Raw genomic sequence first — 16,256 nt, 5'->3', positions numbered from 1 at the left:
ATATTAAATGAAGCCCAAATTTAAACTGGTAAACTTAGTTTATGCGAGTTTAAAATAAACCCACAATGTTGAGAGTAGGAAATAACCGCAGAAAACAATCTAAGTAATTACTGACTTATAATTTATCCTCTTGGTTTTATTTCGGTCATTGAATACCCTAATATTATTTCAAATTTAAAAACAAAATACAAATCCAGGAACCACGCACCTGTGTGATCAGCCATTATAGCCTTACATGAACGTAAACCGGACATTTCACAATCACTATGATGGTGTTTCGTGTTTCCCAGGTCTCTCTGACTGACCTGCTTTTAAAGATACGTTGGTTTGAACGTGGTTCAAACCGCTCATGTCCGGTCCCTTATCAGCAGACGACCTCTTTTCCTTCAACTTTATTAGCACCGTTTCGCCTTTGATATCATATTGAATTGTCGGTCCTGGGAAGTTCGAATCATTTAATAATAACCGTTTACACATGTCGGACTTTTATTGCCGGGATATACTGGAATTTGATTGATACAAATAATACCTTTTATCAATTTAAAATGATAATAAAATGTCATAAGATATAAGTTAAATCTAAGTAAATATATTTTATAACAACAAAGTCCAATTGTTTTTTAACAGTTTACTTAAAAAAGAGAGTATTTGAAATAATAAAGTCATATGTGGGAATTAGATACCCGAATATGCTATATAATATTTACAGTTAATTTCCGTATTAAGTTCATAAAAAGTATTTGATAATGATTTATATGAAATAAACAGTTCTATACGACAGTTATAGAGAAAGGGGTTAAAGTGATCTGAGGTAGAGGGGGATTTTAGTTGAGAACCCATTTCTGGGGACGTAAAATACAACTAACAAACAACAACTGGGTACAGGGGTGATGCGTAGACTCAATTCGGAGCTGTAACAATTCTTTTTGGGACGACTCTCTATACAATTAAATGTCGAGTGAATCAGTGACGCGAGAAACCGGTCGACGTTTACCGACAAATTTTTACAGGTGGTCGGTATATTTTGTCAACCCACATTTTCAGAGCGATCGTTTTGACGTATGTATTCATCTCCTTCATTAATGGTCAGTTGACATCTTTAGATTCACCACCTCACAAGTTGCTTCTTACTTCCTCGCTGGAAAATTATTCAATGTTATAGCATTTTCCAAAAATGTCCTACTCAAAATATAATTCCTGGGCCACTGGAACCTATATTATGTTACCAGTATGTTATAATGTACATTAGATCAGTATAAATCTATTTGGATATTATTACCTATATGTGATTCAGGACTAGATACTCACAGCTTATGTAAATCACACAACTCCTACGTGGGCTGAATTTGCCAATGAAATGCTGTTTATTTTATTTTCTACGATTGGATATGTATAGTACCATGGGTCGTCTGTCAGACGCGGAGAGCGGACCACGCCAAACCGGTCGTCACATCCTACGTATGGCCCATGCATCTTTTGTTACTTAGTAGCCTTGTGATCGTCTAGTATTTTCACTTATCGTCTTTGCTTCCACCTTGCGTTGTGTATTTACTTCTTACTGTTTTCTCAGTTAGTTAAGCCGTTTGTCTTACCGGTAATAACATTATGCAACAGTTCGTTTTTACATTTTATATATCATAGATGGACACATATAAGCCCTATCAAGCCAGACTCGCTGTGGCGAGTCTGCTGATAGAAATTGCTACATCTTTTCACTTCCAGAATCAAGGTGCTGTCTGGCGATTGCACACAGATATGACAGTTTTGTCGCCTTGGGATTTGGACCTCCAATTATCTAATTGGTCAAATATTATGTAAATAATTATAGAGATTGGATAATTAAGCCAAATGATTCAATCGTAATTTTCCGATCACGTGTTAAACATGATATTCTCATTCCCACGAAACCAGCTAGTGTTTACCAAATTATAACTCTTTTTATATAACAATCTGTCACCCACTCTAGAGTGCATTAGATACGACTTAGCCAAGATATTAATTAATATAATGCTACTAACTAAAAGAGCAACAATTCTAGCCATAGTCTTACATATGCAGCTTTATTTAGAAGCTAATTCATGTTTATAGTTCGGCGATCTAGACGATTTCGAATATTGCATAATGTGACCCCAGGATAAATTATTTTTATGTTTTATTTATAAAGCAGAAAAAAACATTAATCATTAATACGCCTCTAGGTAACAGGCTTTAAATTTTATCCACGATTGATAACTTTTTTTATACAAACGAACTTTGTATAATCCGACATAATAAACGCTGTACGATATTCTATTTAATTATTTCTGTCACATTCCCGTGTTAATTAATGCATGCATTGCAGATGTGTATAAATATTGATGTAAATTTGTATCAGACCCGAGTAACTTGAATAACCTGCATAATATTTGTTCAAAACAAAGAACAACAAAATTAAATTAAACAATAAAAACATTTTATTTATAAATAAAAGTATCACACGCAACAATTAAAACAACAAATCTGAGATTTAAGTCTTATCAGATGCATTACTGATATAATAACAACTGATGATAAAATTCGTTAGTGATATAATAACAACTAATAATAAAATTCGTTACTAATATAATAACAACTAATAATAAAATGACCCATTATGAGTATTTTTTTCTAATTGGTGAGGCTTATGGTCTGATTCCAAAAGGAAAGAATAGAAGTTCCTTTTACGGAAACTTGACTTTACTAGCAATATAGCAATTCAAAGATAGGACCTTCCCAGTTTTTATAAGTTTACAGAATACGCAATCATACAAAAATACTAAGCAAAATATGTAGTAAACTTATTCAAAAATTTCGCATTGCACACTACTGCCATTTACAAATCTGAAAGTTTATAGATGGAAGATTCTTATTATGACCATGTTTGTCACTAAAAGTGTTTTTCTTAAAGATACATTATGTAAGATTTAGATAAAGAGCTAGCTATTCTTGCTATAATAGTCCGAAAATTTCATTCACATTACTCTATTGCGAGCGAAGATATTAGCCTTTGAATATTTGACACGACGTGTGCAATAATTTCAACCACGGAGAAATCCGTGGCCATCGAGTGTTGATTATGGCCTGGATAAGTTAATCAATTTCTAATTAATAATTTAGAAAAAATTCCAGGCCTAAAGAATGACCTGCAATAGGCAGATTTAGCTCTTGCATAATGTATGTTTAAATAATGTAAATTGTTATTCAAAATAGTCCCTTCTTTTTTGGTTTGGACAAACTGGCCTTAATGGCAGCATGAAACACATCTTCAATTCCTTTATCAGACTTCGATGAACATTCTAAATAAGTCACTGCATTAATACGATACGCCATGGCACACCCATCTTCATATTTCAGTGGCCCGTGTTTCGAAAATTTAGAATTCACACTACACAAAAGCGTGTCTCTCACGTCTGATTTGGTTCCAACGAGAACAATTGGTACCGCTCCACAAAAATGTCTTATTTCAGGAACCCAATTTAATGACACATTTTCTAAACTAGCAATATTGTCTATAGAAAAGCAAACAACGATGACATCGGTTCCAGGATAAGAAATAGGCCGTAATGTTCCATAACTTTCCTGACCAGCTGTATCCTGTATGTTCAATTCCACCTGAAATGATTCAGATGTAAATATATACGAGACATTGACGGGCAAATCATTCAAGGTTATTCAACTTTGCAAAACGCACACAAATCGATAAAGTACTCTGTTCTATTTACAATCTTCTTAAAAAATAAACCAACAAAACATAAAATTTCATTGTACACTTTATTTCTGAGATAATTCTTATATTAGTGAAACCGTAAGAATAACAACGCCCGAACAGCTGAAGTACTTGAGTGACTCGTTTTTCGATTAGAGAAATTCGGTTGGGTTTTGTCTCACCCACAAATTATACCAACTTTTGAACCTGTTTAATTCAGTTCTGTTGACAGAATATGACGCATTTAACAGTCTATTTACAAACACAGCAGGGCAGACACAACAATATGGTCGATCGTGATGTCATCAATGACAAATAATGTTATTTTGTTGAGTTAAAAATCAATATGAACTATCTTGATGTAATCGCGGCTTACTTTGTTTGTCTAACCCACGCATGAAACATTCACGCAATTCACAGAAATTCCTCTTGAAATTTACACTATTCAATTAAACAAATAATATATACATATGAGAGTATACCTTTGCTTAGACGTGTATCATGTAGGCCTAGATCAAATATTTGAATTCATAAGGCTAACCAAAGTAAGCGTAACCGATACCCAAGCAAAATAGTTCATTTAAACGGCATTCGTGTCAGTAGTTACCTTTCTATTTTAAACTACAAAGGTATGGGTGCAAACGTACAACCAAAATTGTCGGAAATTAAATGGGGTTTAACGTTCTATTCCGAATGGGCTATACTGAAGACGGCAAAATTGTCGGATGCGTGTATTGCCAAATAAAGGAGAAGCTGCATCTGCTGTTGTTTAAAGAATAGTGGGAGATAGAAATGGGGTTTAACGTCCACTCGACACAAACTAGGTCATTTCGGGACTAACACATGGTTCAATTTTATTTCAAGAATTCCCTTGCGCGTTGGTGTCTTTAGCAGTGGGAGGAAACCGGAGGACCCGGAGAAAACCCACGAGGTTGGACAGGCGACCCTAATCCTTGTCACGTACAACCGGGGAATTGAAACCACGCCAGTTGACTCAATGACAGACCGTATGATAGAGCGCGCGCGTGCTAACCATTTAGCCATCCAACCCCCCTATAATGAATAGGCCTAAACATACCTTGCCCCATGTACAACAGCATTAGAATCAACGTACTGATGAATTGTGATGAATACATTGTTGTTTCCCTTTACATTAAAATGAGAACTTTATCTAATCTCCCATAATGTATCTTTAAACTTTATTCAAATATATTGGGGCGTAACAAACTGACTAATCGTACGTCGTATTTAAAATATTCTGTTGAAACCGAGTCCCGTTCCCAATACAGAGAATTGTTTGGTGATGTTGTACGAAGCCTTAGATATTGTAACATGACCTTTTTTATTATTAACCACACGTCTGACGAGAACAATACTTTACACGTGTTAACCTTACTATACACAGCAAACGGGGGTCATTAAATCGAATGAATATGTTGGGATGACATTGCAGCATAAATTATATAGTTGGGAGTGTGCAACGAAAGACTATTCAGACCTCTACTTTACGCGACCATGGCAAAATACAATGCACTGGCAACGTTACAAACCCTTTCTTCAGACACGATCTATATCTAACTATTCATATACTTACAGCTTTTTGTCCATATTCGACATTTTCTACTGTTATTTCTGTGACTGTAGGTAAATAATTCTCATCATTGAAGCCACCATGTGCAAAACGATTAATGAGAGATGTTTTTCCCGAATCCCCATCACCAACAATCGTTATCTTCTTCTTAGCCATGCCTTTCTTGATCCCCTCTGATACCGCTATACTATCTGTAAAATAACACGATATTATATAATGTTCATTTCTCCTTTGAAACGTTAGAAATAACAAATAACAATTGTTAACCATGTAAACTTTCCAAAAAGTAAAACTATGTATAACGTGTTCTTGGAAATATAAATAAACAATGTTTCTAAAATTGTAGAAGAATTTGTAATTTGTACATTGGCTCATTATAAAATTTGTAACGTGATAATTAGATTACGAATAAGAAGTATTTTGCTTGGGCAGTAGCAAATGAACCGAAACGTCTAATAAAAGTTTGAGAACCAATAAGTGGAAAAGATTTATATATTCTGATTAAGAATCTATAAATTAAATATTGTAATTATGTCTTACCTTGTCTTGTAATACATTTAAACATATTGACTGTTTGTTGTTATTTGTTAAATTTTATAGATAAGTAATTGACACCCAAAGAGTGAGTGAGTATATTAGTAAATAAGAAATCATCTAACGGTTTAATCCACCATGCTGTCTTACCTATGTATTTATTGAAAATACGCATACAGCTATAAATAACAAGCATTGTCATTGGCTGTTTTACACCTACGTTCTATTTTTAGGAAAATATATTGACAGAAAACTCCCCATGGATTCCATATGCAGGATTGTTTAAAATATCAACAGTATGACTCAGCCTATACAACAAAAGAGTATATTCACAGAGGATCGTTATTACCTAACCACGAACAACAGCACGGCGTGATTTAATGGAACATGTGTCATTAATTGTTATCATACAAATAAAATTATACCACGACAGGCGCGTAAATGTTTAAAGGGGGGTGGTTATGGGTAACAGGGTCATTTGGGGACTAAGATATGGTGTATTTATATGTCAATAATTCGCTTGAGTGTAAGGATCTTTATAAGTTTGAGGAGCACCCTAATAATAAACCAGGCTCGAGCATTTTTTAACGGATTTCGAGTGGAAAATGGAACTGTTAGACAGTGTCCGGGGTTGGGGTGGAGGGTGTCTCTCTTCGCCCGGTGGATGAGAACGCTTTGACAAAACAGACGTGATTTGCATTAGAGCGTTAGCCTCAAGATTTTTAAGCTAACGTATCCAATATTGCCATAACCTCTGTTTTGCTATGCTCTGTTTGAGGGGTATTTAACTGCGCCACTCATCCCCTTTATAATACCAATTTAAATCACAAAAAAATATATTAACATACTCCCACCACCTCATTTTTATTTAGAAATCCAGGGGCCTGTTTCACGAAATAACTAGGATAAAATACAAATTTTAGTAAATTGTTTGGATAATATTAGATTGATTTTAGTGCTTAGCCAATCAAAATTGAAGTATCTACTAAAATTGGATTTTATCTTTAGTTAAGATTTCGACATATTGACTGGACAGATTGTAATATCGAGTTAATTTGTAAAATGTCGAATAACAGTGTATTTACTTTTACCTATGAACAAATACTAGTTCTGTTACAGCCAATGAATTCAGGAGTGCATATATTAATATAGAAAGAACAACAAATCAAAACAGTATTATTATTTTTTCAGAACAAAGATAAGTTGCCAGGCAACGAAACTTACGTTGTCACATATTTTGTTCTTTTGTCGGTAAGGAAAAAATTGACAACAGAGCCATAACTCTGGCCGTTATTATATGAAATCGATTAAAATCAATGACCCCAAATACTGTGTATATATCAATCGGATATTAACTTAAGCCTCTAGAGCAATTGGAGGGTGCAGCTCTAGACCCTCCAATTGTGGACGACGAACGGAACGACGGACTGGAGTGACGACAATATACGACGATATGTCAATTTTGGCGTAAGGAAACAAATTTGCAGTCTTTCAGCGATTTTTGTTTACTAAACCGATGATTGTATTCCATGGTGGCTGTATGCGTTTTGTTATTTTTATCCAAATGTGTATGTGAAATAGTTTTATCTAACGTCCGCTTCTATCGAGGTGATATCACAGATAATTACATGTTATATATACATAGTGAAATTATTTACAATGTGATTAGCGAAAAAGGATTAAAGGGATAATTTAGTATTTATTTATATACTCTTAAAAAAAAAGTAGGGGATATTCAGAAACAATAGAAAACTGCTGAAATGCACTGCTGTTTTTATTAGAGGTAACCAGCGTATGTTAATAACAGGCGAATTGCCTACACATGAACATAAACAGTTCACATGGGCGGCTTATCTGACGGCCCCATTTCACTCGCAAAGAGATACACTGTCAAAAGTGAAAATGGACGTTTTTGTTTTAATAATGAGTAATTGCTCCACCAATCCTCTGACATTCAGCAATTCGTCGTGGCATGCTCCTAATCAACCGTCCACACTCGGCAAACCTCGGCAGATCCCGGTACCCTACATCTAACCTCGGCTGTATGATAGTAATTGATATGTACCTACGCCCACACATTTGCGATGCGGCTACCGGTTTACTTAACATGAAAACGTGCCGCTTTTACAAAAAAGTCCCAAAATGGCGTCTTTTGTCGAGTGTATAATATAACTAAACGAGCAGAGATATTGTCTCAAGGCTGCTGGTTTGATATAATTCCCTGGTAATTCCCCAAACCCAATGCCAAACTTGACGTTTTTTGTTGATATAATACACTCTCCATAGAAATCTCCATGGGCGCAGCCATTTTTCATCCGGGACCTTTAAAATAGTTCCAATATGGCGGAATTCCTCATACAGCCGAGATTAGATGCGTAGAATCTGTCGAGGTTTGCCGAGTGCAACCGTCCAATCACGATTTGGGGCAATCTGACCCACTCCTCTTGCCGTGCCACGTTCCAATATCCCCTACTTGTTTTGAAGAGTATGTAAGTCGCTTCTGGTCGATTTGTCCGGTTGAATGACAGTTCAGTGCAACTCTTCTATGGGTCTTGTTGGTGAGTGTAGGGCCTGGTCCATTCCTCCTTCCATTTATTCTTCTAGTCAATATAATATAATATAATATAGCAAAAACTCTAGCAAAAGTCTTACAAAATAAAAAAACGCCCATTCTAATTACCATCTATGAATCCTAGGACTATATTATTATTGGGTATATTGCTATATAGACGGAACAATCCACTCGGCCTACCATGTATTCTACAGTTCACACTTTTGATAAGTGCCAGAATTGCAAACTTAATTTCAATTAGTCAGTTCGGCCTAAATTAGATTAACCGAGCCACTTATTTATAAGTGCGAGGTTTCTCGGATTTTATTTCTGTTGATGCTATTATAATATGCAACAGAAATAAAATCCGAGAAACCTCGCGTGTGGTTACGTCGCATGAGAAAAATAACCAAAAATGATTGGTTTAATAGGTGAATTTATTTCCTTGGTTGTCGCTTAACTTGTCGCCGAGGTCAGCAAATTACACGATTTGTTGCCGTTGAAGCGACGACTTGGACGATCATATCAAACATGTCAGATATCGGCGACCATCACGAAAATCGCTAGCGACCGAATGCACAGAAATCGCCTATGTCGTCGCGTAGTGTGCGCTAGGGAATAGTTTTGCGAACCGTCCTGTGTGTGTTTTTTAATTTGATTAGTTTAGTTGCCAGATGGTTCACGTTTCTCTCTAGGAGACGTTTTTGGGCACTACCTGGCTTTCGATTTGCATATCATTATATGCGTTTTGTTATACCTATTTTATCAATGAAATCCCAGATAAGCTGAGAGGTCCAATGCTTTTCAACAGGGGTTGGAGAAAGGAGAGAATTGAGACAAAGTGTTTACCTCTCCCTATCAGTTCGCTCTTTAACTGACTGCAATCGATTAGTACATGTAGGTGTAAAAGGGTTGCAATATGTCCACACGGGCATTTGATAATTGTATAGATGGAGTCTTTGACTACGTCTATTGTTTTGAGCCTCGTGATGAGCTTTCATACTTTGATTGAAGGATGGTCGGTGTACACCCTGTCTACAAGATTGCTATCTATTTGATAGCGGTGGGTGTTTTCTTGTTTTAGATGCAGTGTCCATGCATTTTTGATCTTCTCTTTTGCTATGCTTTCAAATTCTTGACAGCTATATTCTAGAGAGAGAGAAAAAAAAAATGGGGTTTAACGTCCACTCGACACAAACTAGGACATATGGTTTAATATTTTATTTCAATAATTCGCTTGCGCGTAGGGGTCTTCAGCAGTTTGAGGAAACCGGAGAACCCGGGGAAAACCCACGGGGTTGGACAGGCGACCCTACTCCTTGTCACGTAAAACCGGGGGGTCGAAACCACAGCTATATTCTAAATTGACCAATTGATTTAGTGACAACTCCTCCTTCGCTAGTTTGTTGGCTTGTTCGTTGCCGAAAATATTGATGTGGGAAAGAATCCATGCAAGGATCACCTCTCTCCCACTGGATTTAATTTTTTTGGTTTATGCCCCTCACTTCGTGGATTATGTTTTGCCTGCTTTTGGAGGAGTTTGATTCTATGGGTTTGATGCTACTCAGGGAGTCAGACAGTATTACGGCCTTTTGGTGTGTCTACACAGCTAGCCATTCCAGTGCAGTTTTAATGGCCATCAGTTCTGTGGTGTACACGGATCAATGTTCTGGTAGCCTTTTCCTGATGTTCAGCCTTGCATTGGGTAGGTATATGCCATATCCTGTTGCTCCCTTTGTAGAATCTTCTGACCCATCTGTGTAAATTTTGAGATGATCAGTCCATCTAGAGTCTAATAATTTCATTGCTAGTGCTTTAGCCTTTGTGGTTTGTTTTTGGGGTTTTTTTTGCGTTTATTTGTGACTTTACTTATAGGTAAGTGTTGGTGATTGGATCACTTAATTGCCAAGGTGGAGTATGGGGGAAGGTTTGTATCTCAATAATCGTGCCTTTCAGATTGTGCTTGTTTAAGATATCATTTGGCAATTACCCTTATTCACGAAAACTTAAACTAAGTTACAACCGAAATTTTAAGAAATACTGCAACTTCATTGGATATATGCAAATTGATTTTACTGGTCAGCCAATTGAATTGCCCGAGGCAGTTGTATGTAGGGCATCTTTCCTTTAGCAGCGGCAGCTTACCCCAATATTTGAGTTCCTCACGCCTGAGATCAAGCGGAAGCTCTCCCATTTCGTGTAAAAGGGCAACTGTTTTGGTCCCTATAGCTGTTCTAGTCGCTAGTCTTGTGGGTAGTTTGGTTACAGTGCTCATATCATAGAGGTTCTTGTCCAATCCAATGCTGGATAGCAAATCATCGGTGGACGCCATCTTGCAGGGCTCGGTCTCAGATCTAGAAAATAAGGCGGTCGATCAACGCTTAAGGCCACAAAATAATTAAATAAGATACTCTAAAAATAATTTACACCAAGTTACCGAAAGGTGTCTGGAAAAAAAAGACTACAAATAAAATTTTTGTTTCGGTTATATTCCGGTCTCAAATAGTTCTGCGTATTTAGAGCTAGCAAATATTTATTTCCTGAACTCACGTAAACGAAGGTTGTAACCACTAAATAAAAGTAAATCTCAAAGCGTTATAATGAGATTATCTTGCCGCGCTCATGAGTTTGAAAGTTAGAAAAGAAACGAAGCTATTACAGCTAGCTCTCTAACAAAATCGCTAAAATCGCAAAAATGAAAAATTAAATCAACAAGTGCAATCGAAATTTTTGTTCACGTTCACTGTAAAATAACCACGAAAGTCGAAGCGCGTAATTGGTGTATTTTTTACTCGGCTTTATATACCAATACAAATGTTTGTTTAAAAGCTATTTGTGACGTATATTTGCAGCGATCTCCAACTCCACGTGCGCGTGATTAACTTTTGCTCTCTCCAGAAAATCTCCTCGATGATGCAGTCAGACAGATTAGCGTGTCAGTTTTTATAAGGACAAATTATTGAGTCGTGAACTAATCTACCTGTGGGAATGAAACAAGTATTGGTCTGAATCGACTTGATAAAAGATAGAGAGCCATATCTATATATTAACGCCACCTGCATATTTCGTCAAGGTCACGAGATGTAAACCGGGTTAGGGCAAGTTATTGTTGCCGAGGGCATTGTGGGGGTTAGCGCTAGTCCTGTTTACATCTCGTGACCTTGACGAAATATGCAGGTGGCCTTGATATTTAGATCTAACCAAGGGAGGGAGAAAGTCTCAATCAGCCCAGTCCAAAATGTCCTTATTCACTATGACGGATATTCGATGTAGTCGAGGCGGAGACAATTATTCGGAGTGAACCGAATGAGGCCAATAGAGGGTAAAATTCTGTACGTGTTTTAGTATGGTAATATTTATGCCTAAAATAAGAATGGTATTTATGACTAATCAAGTTCTCCATTTTATAATTAATGTCAATGTTAATGAAATAATTAAACCACTCTGACATTTATAAGACTATAATTGGTCACCCATTATAAACTTTCTATAAGTCCTGATGCATAGAATACAGCGTTAGTTTATATCAAACCAACGTTTTCACAACATGGATGTTTATGATAACTACACGTATACCTGTAAGTATTGTCCTTTATTAATTTGTCATAGTTTGTTTTTGTAAATCACCCTAATATGAGAGAAATGGGGTGGGTGGGGTTAATTAAAAAAAAGTCCGTTCTCTGACATGTTGGTTGAGTATGAATTATGGTTTCGAATATAAAGGTAAGCCAGCGCTGAAATATATATCTATAGGATAAGATGCGTCTGGAAATAATTTACCCCACCCCACACACACACTCCCAGTGGAACTATATTCATAAATTAATGTGTATGATATGAGTTTGGGGTGTAATTGTGATCTATGGACCTGTGATCACTATCGTTTAGAACTAACACATAGCTATTTAACTGTAACACCATCTCCCTCACCCCTTCAGTCGGCCCATACGCGCAAGCGAATTATTGAAATAAAATTAAACCATATGTTAGTCCCGAAATGACCTAATTTGTGCCGAGTGGACGTTAAACCCCATTTCTATCTCTCTCTCTCTCTCTCTCTCTCTCCCTCCCTTCAGTCGGAAATGAAATGAAATGAAATGAGGTTTAACGTCCTACTGTTTTGCTCCGAACTGGGCTAATGAAGACGGGCCCTTCAGTCGGACACAAAGCAAAGAAACAACCAGTTCATCAAGATATTGTGTTCAATTACACTGAAATCTTTAGGCGTCCATGTATCATGGTGATAGAAAGGTCCCCAGCATGTCATTTGGATACCGTATTACCGGTTATATTTCCGTTCACATTAACGATGTCAGGTTTATGGTCACAAGAACAGTCCTAGATCATGGATCCGGGGGCCAGCCGTAAGCGTTCACAGCGCTATATAGTCTGGGGCCTATAATGAAACAGGCTTCACTCAAAATGAAAATAATAATAATAATAATTTACAATAAAGACGTACGGTAATAGAAATAATGCGACCTATCTTGAAGGTGGTCATCTCCTGAATGGCGATAGTCTGCCAGTTGACGTCATGCGTTAGAACGTCAGAAACTGGGACCTGTAAAACGTAATGACTCTGCGAATCTTTAATACATTCGAAAACAAGATAGGGGAATTAAAACTGTATATATTTTGACTTAATTGACACGTATACAACATACATTCCTTCTTCGACATAATAGCGCTTTAGATCATAAGGTGTGCCATTGAGGTCAGTGCCGTGGTTTCGATTCCTCGCTTGTACGTGGACTTTCTCCTGTTTCTCCGGTCTCATCCAACTGCTAAAGACCCTTACAAAATTGAACCATAATACTAACTATGTTAATCCCTAAATGAACCCGTTTGTGTTGGGTGGAAGTTAAAGTCCATTTCTCTTTTTCTTTCTCGGCGTAATATAGTTTAATTTTATATAATTTCAGATGGTAATGAGTATAATGATTATAACGAGCAGAGAGATGATACAACTACCGTCTTTATAACTATAGAACTGATATTGACTGTCCTAATTGTTATTTTCAACGGGGTGCTTATCTTAGCCATTCTTTTAAATCAAGATCTTCGAAGCAAGTCAAAATTCCTTTTGATTTTAACTCTATCCATTAGCGATTTGCTGGTGGGACTTATTATTCAACCGAGTATAGCCTATTTCCATTATGAACTATCGACATCTATGGATTGCAATGTTCCTTTGTTGTACGCAAGAGAAATTGCTCTAACTTTTGAAACATCCATTGCAATACTCCTAGTTGGTGCCATTGGTGTTGATTGGATAACGGAGATTGCAGTACCTAGTTATACAGATAAGGCTAGATACCGCTTTGCTGCATTTATGACGTCATCTATCTGTATTGGAACAGTCGTAATTCTTAGTTTATTGATTTTCCCCAATCTTCAAACAAACCGTCATTTTTGTGTTTATACATTTGAATTTCCATACAACATTATCATCCCGAATGCAACTGTACTACCACAGTCATTATTTGTCTTCATAACTACTGTTTTGGTGATTGTAACTCGACGGAGGGCAACAAGATCACCCAACATTCCCGAAATCCCTTGTGACATCATCATGGCTTCCGTGATAACCTTGATATGCATATTATCTTTAACGGTTTATAGCTTCATCCTCCTAATGGAGACAAAATATGCCTCACTAATCTTCTATTATATCATTTCGCGTATAGAAGCATCAAGACGCGCCATTTTGCCACTAGTATGGCTGATTAACAGATATAGCCGTAAGGAAATGATTAGAAGTTTGACTGAAATAATCAGATGTAAAAATTCTGCTAATATGAATATTGAAATGTCTGAAAACATAACAAATGAGAATAAATAGGGTCAAGCAATGCAATTGTATATTTTTGGGAGTTTTGTGTTGAGCAAAATTTATATATCATGGCCAAACATTTATTCAGCCTGGTTTAAACTTTTATTTATCCGAGATTTATTTAATTGAGCTGTGAGAAGCGTTGTACGCTCTTAAGCGGGTGCAGAAGGCGAAATGAACATTGAAAATGCCATGATAATTATAAAACTTCTTATATAAACATGCAGATTTTTATCTTTTTATCCGAATACAATAAAACTATGGAATTGTCTTCCTGCGTACGTCCAATTATCGCCGTCTCTAAATACTTTGAAGTCCAATCTCTTAAGTCAGTATCCAATACATAAAATAAACTCATTATGTCATTAATAAACCGTAAAGAATATATAATGCTTTTCCAACTATAAAGAAACCAATCCAGTAATCTCAACTATCACATTTTCTGCCACTTCCTGTCAAAATCAAAAATATGCCCATTCTATTTAACTATCAGATTCTAACTACCTAATTCATTAAAGGTAGTTACTAACACTAATAATATAGATCTAATTTTGAATGGCTCTGCAAATCTTTTGAAAAATTATATTATTTTGATATTTGAAACAGTCCATAATTTTATAAAGAGTACCAAATGCTTTTGATTATCTTTTACATAGTGCTGTGTATATCTAAATAATCATTTCCTCGTGAAACTATTTTATATTCGGTTTTACAATTTATGTTTGATCTTATTTTTGTGTATATGTGTATATTATATCGTTTACTATTTTCTGCCTGTATCTCTATAGGAAAAAACTTATATAGGTCTTGCATGTTCATCAATCCTTTTCAAATGAATAAAATATTATTGTTAAAATAAAGAGGGCGAAATCCCTGGAAGGTTTTACGATTCTGAACTGTTTCTTGGTCTAGGGAGCGAAATGAAATGGGGTTTAGCGTGCTATTTTACTTTTCTGCAACAGCCGGGATAATGGAGACGTGTGTATGATGTGACCAAAAACATGGTGGGGCCCAGGCTCTAGGGCCCTCATCATCAGGGACCTCCTTCAATCTATGAAATCGTCTGATTTCTTGATTGAATCTCGTAATATCATATTGTTCTTAGTGTTCGACGTTCGGCAAAAATCGACCCGGTCGGTTACTATTGCCAATTAACGTTGTGGCCTTCACGGATACGACTCACCGTATCAAGGTCTCCTCGTTATTTATCACTAACCGACTTTAAATTATACTGCCTAAGTTCAGGTCGTGTGTGTTAGGTTGGGGGATCCCAAATATTCAAGGCCCAGGGCCCCCACCGCTTGGTTATTTCGGCGCGGAAAAACACTTCATATTATGTCCATATACTTTTTGGAAAGCTTTCTTGACAATCGATAGATTTTAACAAAGATTTCACTGTATCGTACTAGAGGGTTGGGGGGGGGGGCGGGTAAATTCTAAAATTACAATACAGAAGCTACCGATTACAGCAGAGCACGTGATAAGAACAAAACAAGTCCCAAACACGGAGTGGATACTGGACTCCACCTAAAATCAACGTGGCGACTTCGGGTGGCCGTTAATCCTTTCTGTCGTCTCATCTATTAATGAGGTGGTTGTGAATAGTCATACTGAATGCCCCCACCCTCAAACTATAGGTCAATAACATTCCAGGTATAGGGTTAAAAGGGTGTCAACAAAGCATGTTTAGAGTGAAAAAAAACAAAACAATCGGGATGTAGTCCATCGTATTTGCTACATTAGTTTTATCCAAATCTTTTTGTGCGAATGAAATAAGTGTTGTTCTGAATAGACTTGATTAAGGTAGAGAGAAAGCATCGATTACTCCATCCTCGGTATCCCTAGTGGTCTCACTCATCTCTACTCCACACAGATAAACACCTGTCCGGTCTTCATTAATATATCATATATAATTTGTTTTAATAAATGCGCATTTAGTATAATTTGGACTTCTCTCATTTAGGCTACCTTCTTACTAATTCCTAACCTTGTCTCTTGAAGAGGAGCCTTTGCGTTTTGCTTA

At 36.5% G+C, this 16,256-nt stretch overlaps 1 protein-coding gene across 1 annotated transcript; it reads left to right on the top strand.

Moving 5' to 3' along the window:
- Window positions 1–11,859: 11,859 nt before the first annotated feature.
- LOC126811691 (uncharacterized) lies at window positions 11,860–15,638 on the top strand. Its single transcript, XM_050537525.2, has 2 exons — window positions 11,860–11,978; window positions 13,323–15,638. Exons 1-2 carry the CDS (start codon window positions 11,948–11,950, stop codon window positions 14,240–14,242), a joined length of 951 nt encoding a protein of 316 aa, XP_050393482.1. The 5' UTR covers window positions 11,860–11,947; the 3' UTR covers window positions 14,243–15,638.
- Window positions 15,639–16,256: the final 618 nt, after the last annotated feature.

Source organism: Patella vulgata, chromosome 2 (genome assembly GCF_932274485.2).
Source record: "Patella vulgata chromosome 2, xgPatVulg1.2, whole genome shotgun sequence".
Lineage (NCBI taxonomy): Eukaryota > Metazoa > Mollusca > Gastropoda > Patellidae > Patella > Patella vulgata.
Note: the sequence above shows the minus strand (reverse complement) of the source record. Positions and strands in the feature narration are given on the sequence as shown.

Bases quoted from the DNA above. Each gene is read 5' to 3' on its own strand.
- LOC126811691 (XM_050537525.2), top strand. From the start codon at position 11,948: ATGGATGTTTATGATAACTACACGTATACCT. The intron at 11,979-13,322 runs GTAAGTATTGTC...ATATAATTTCAG, and splicing joins TGATAACTACACGTATACCT to ATGGTAATGAGTATAATGAT.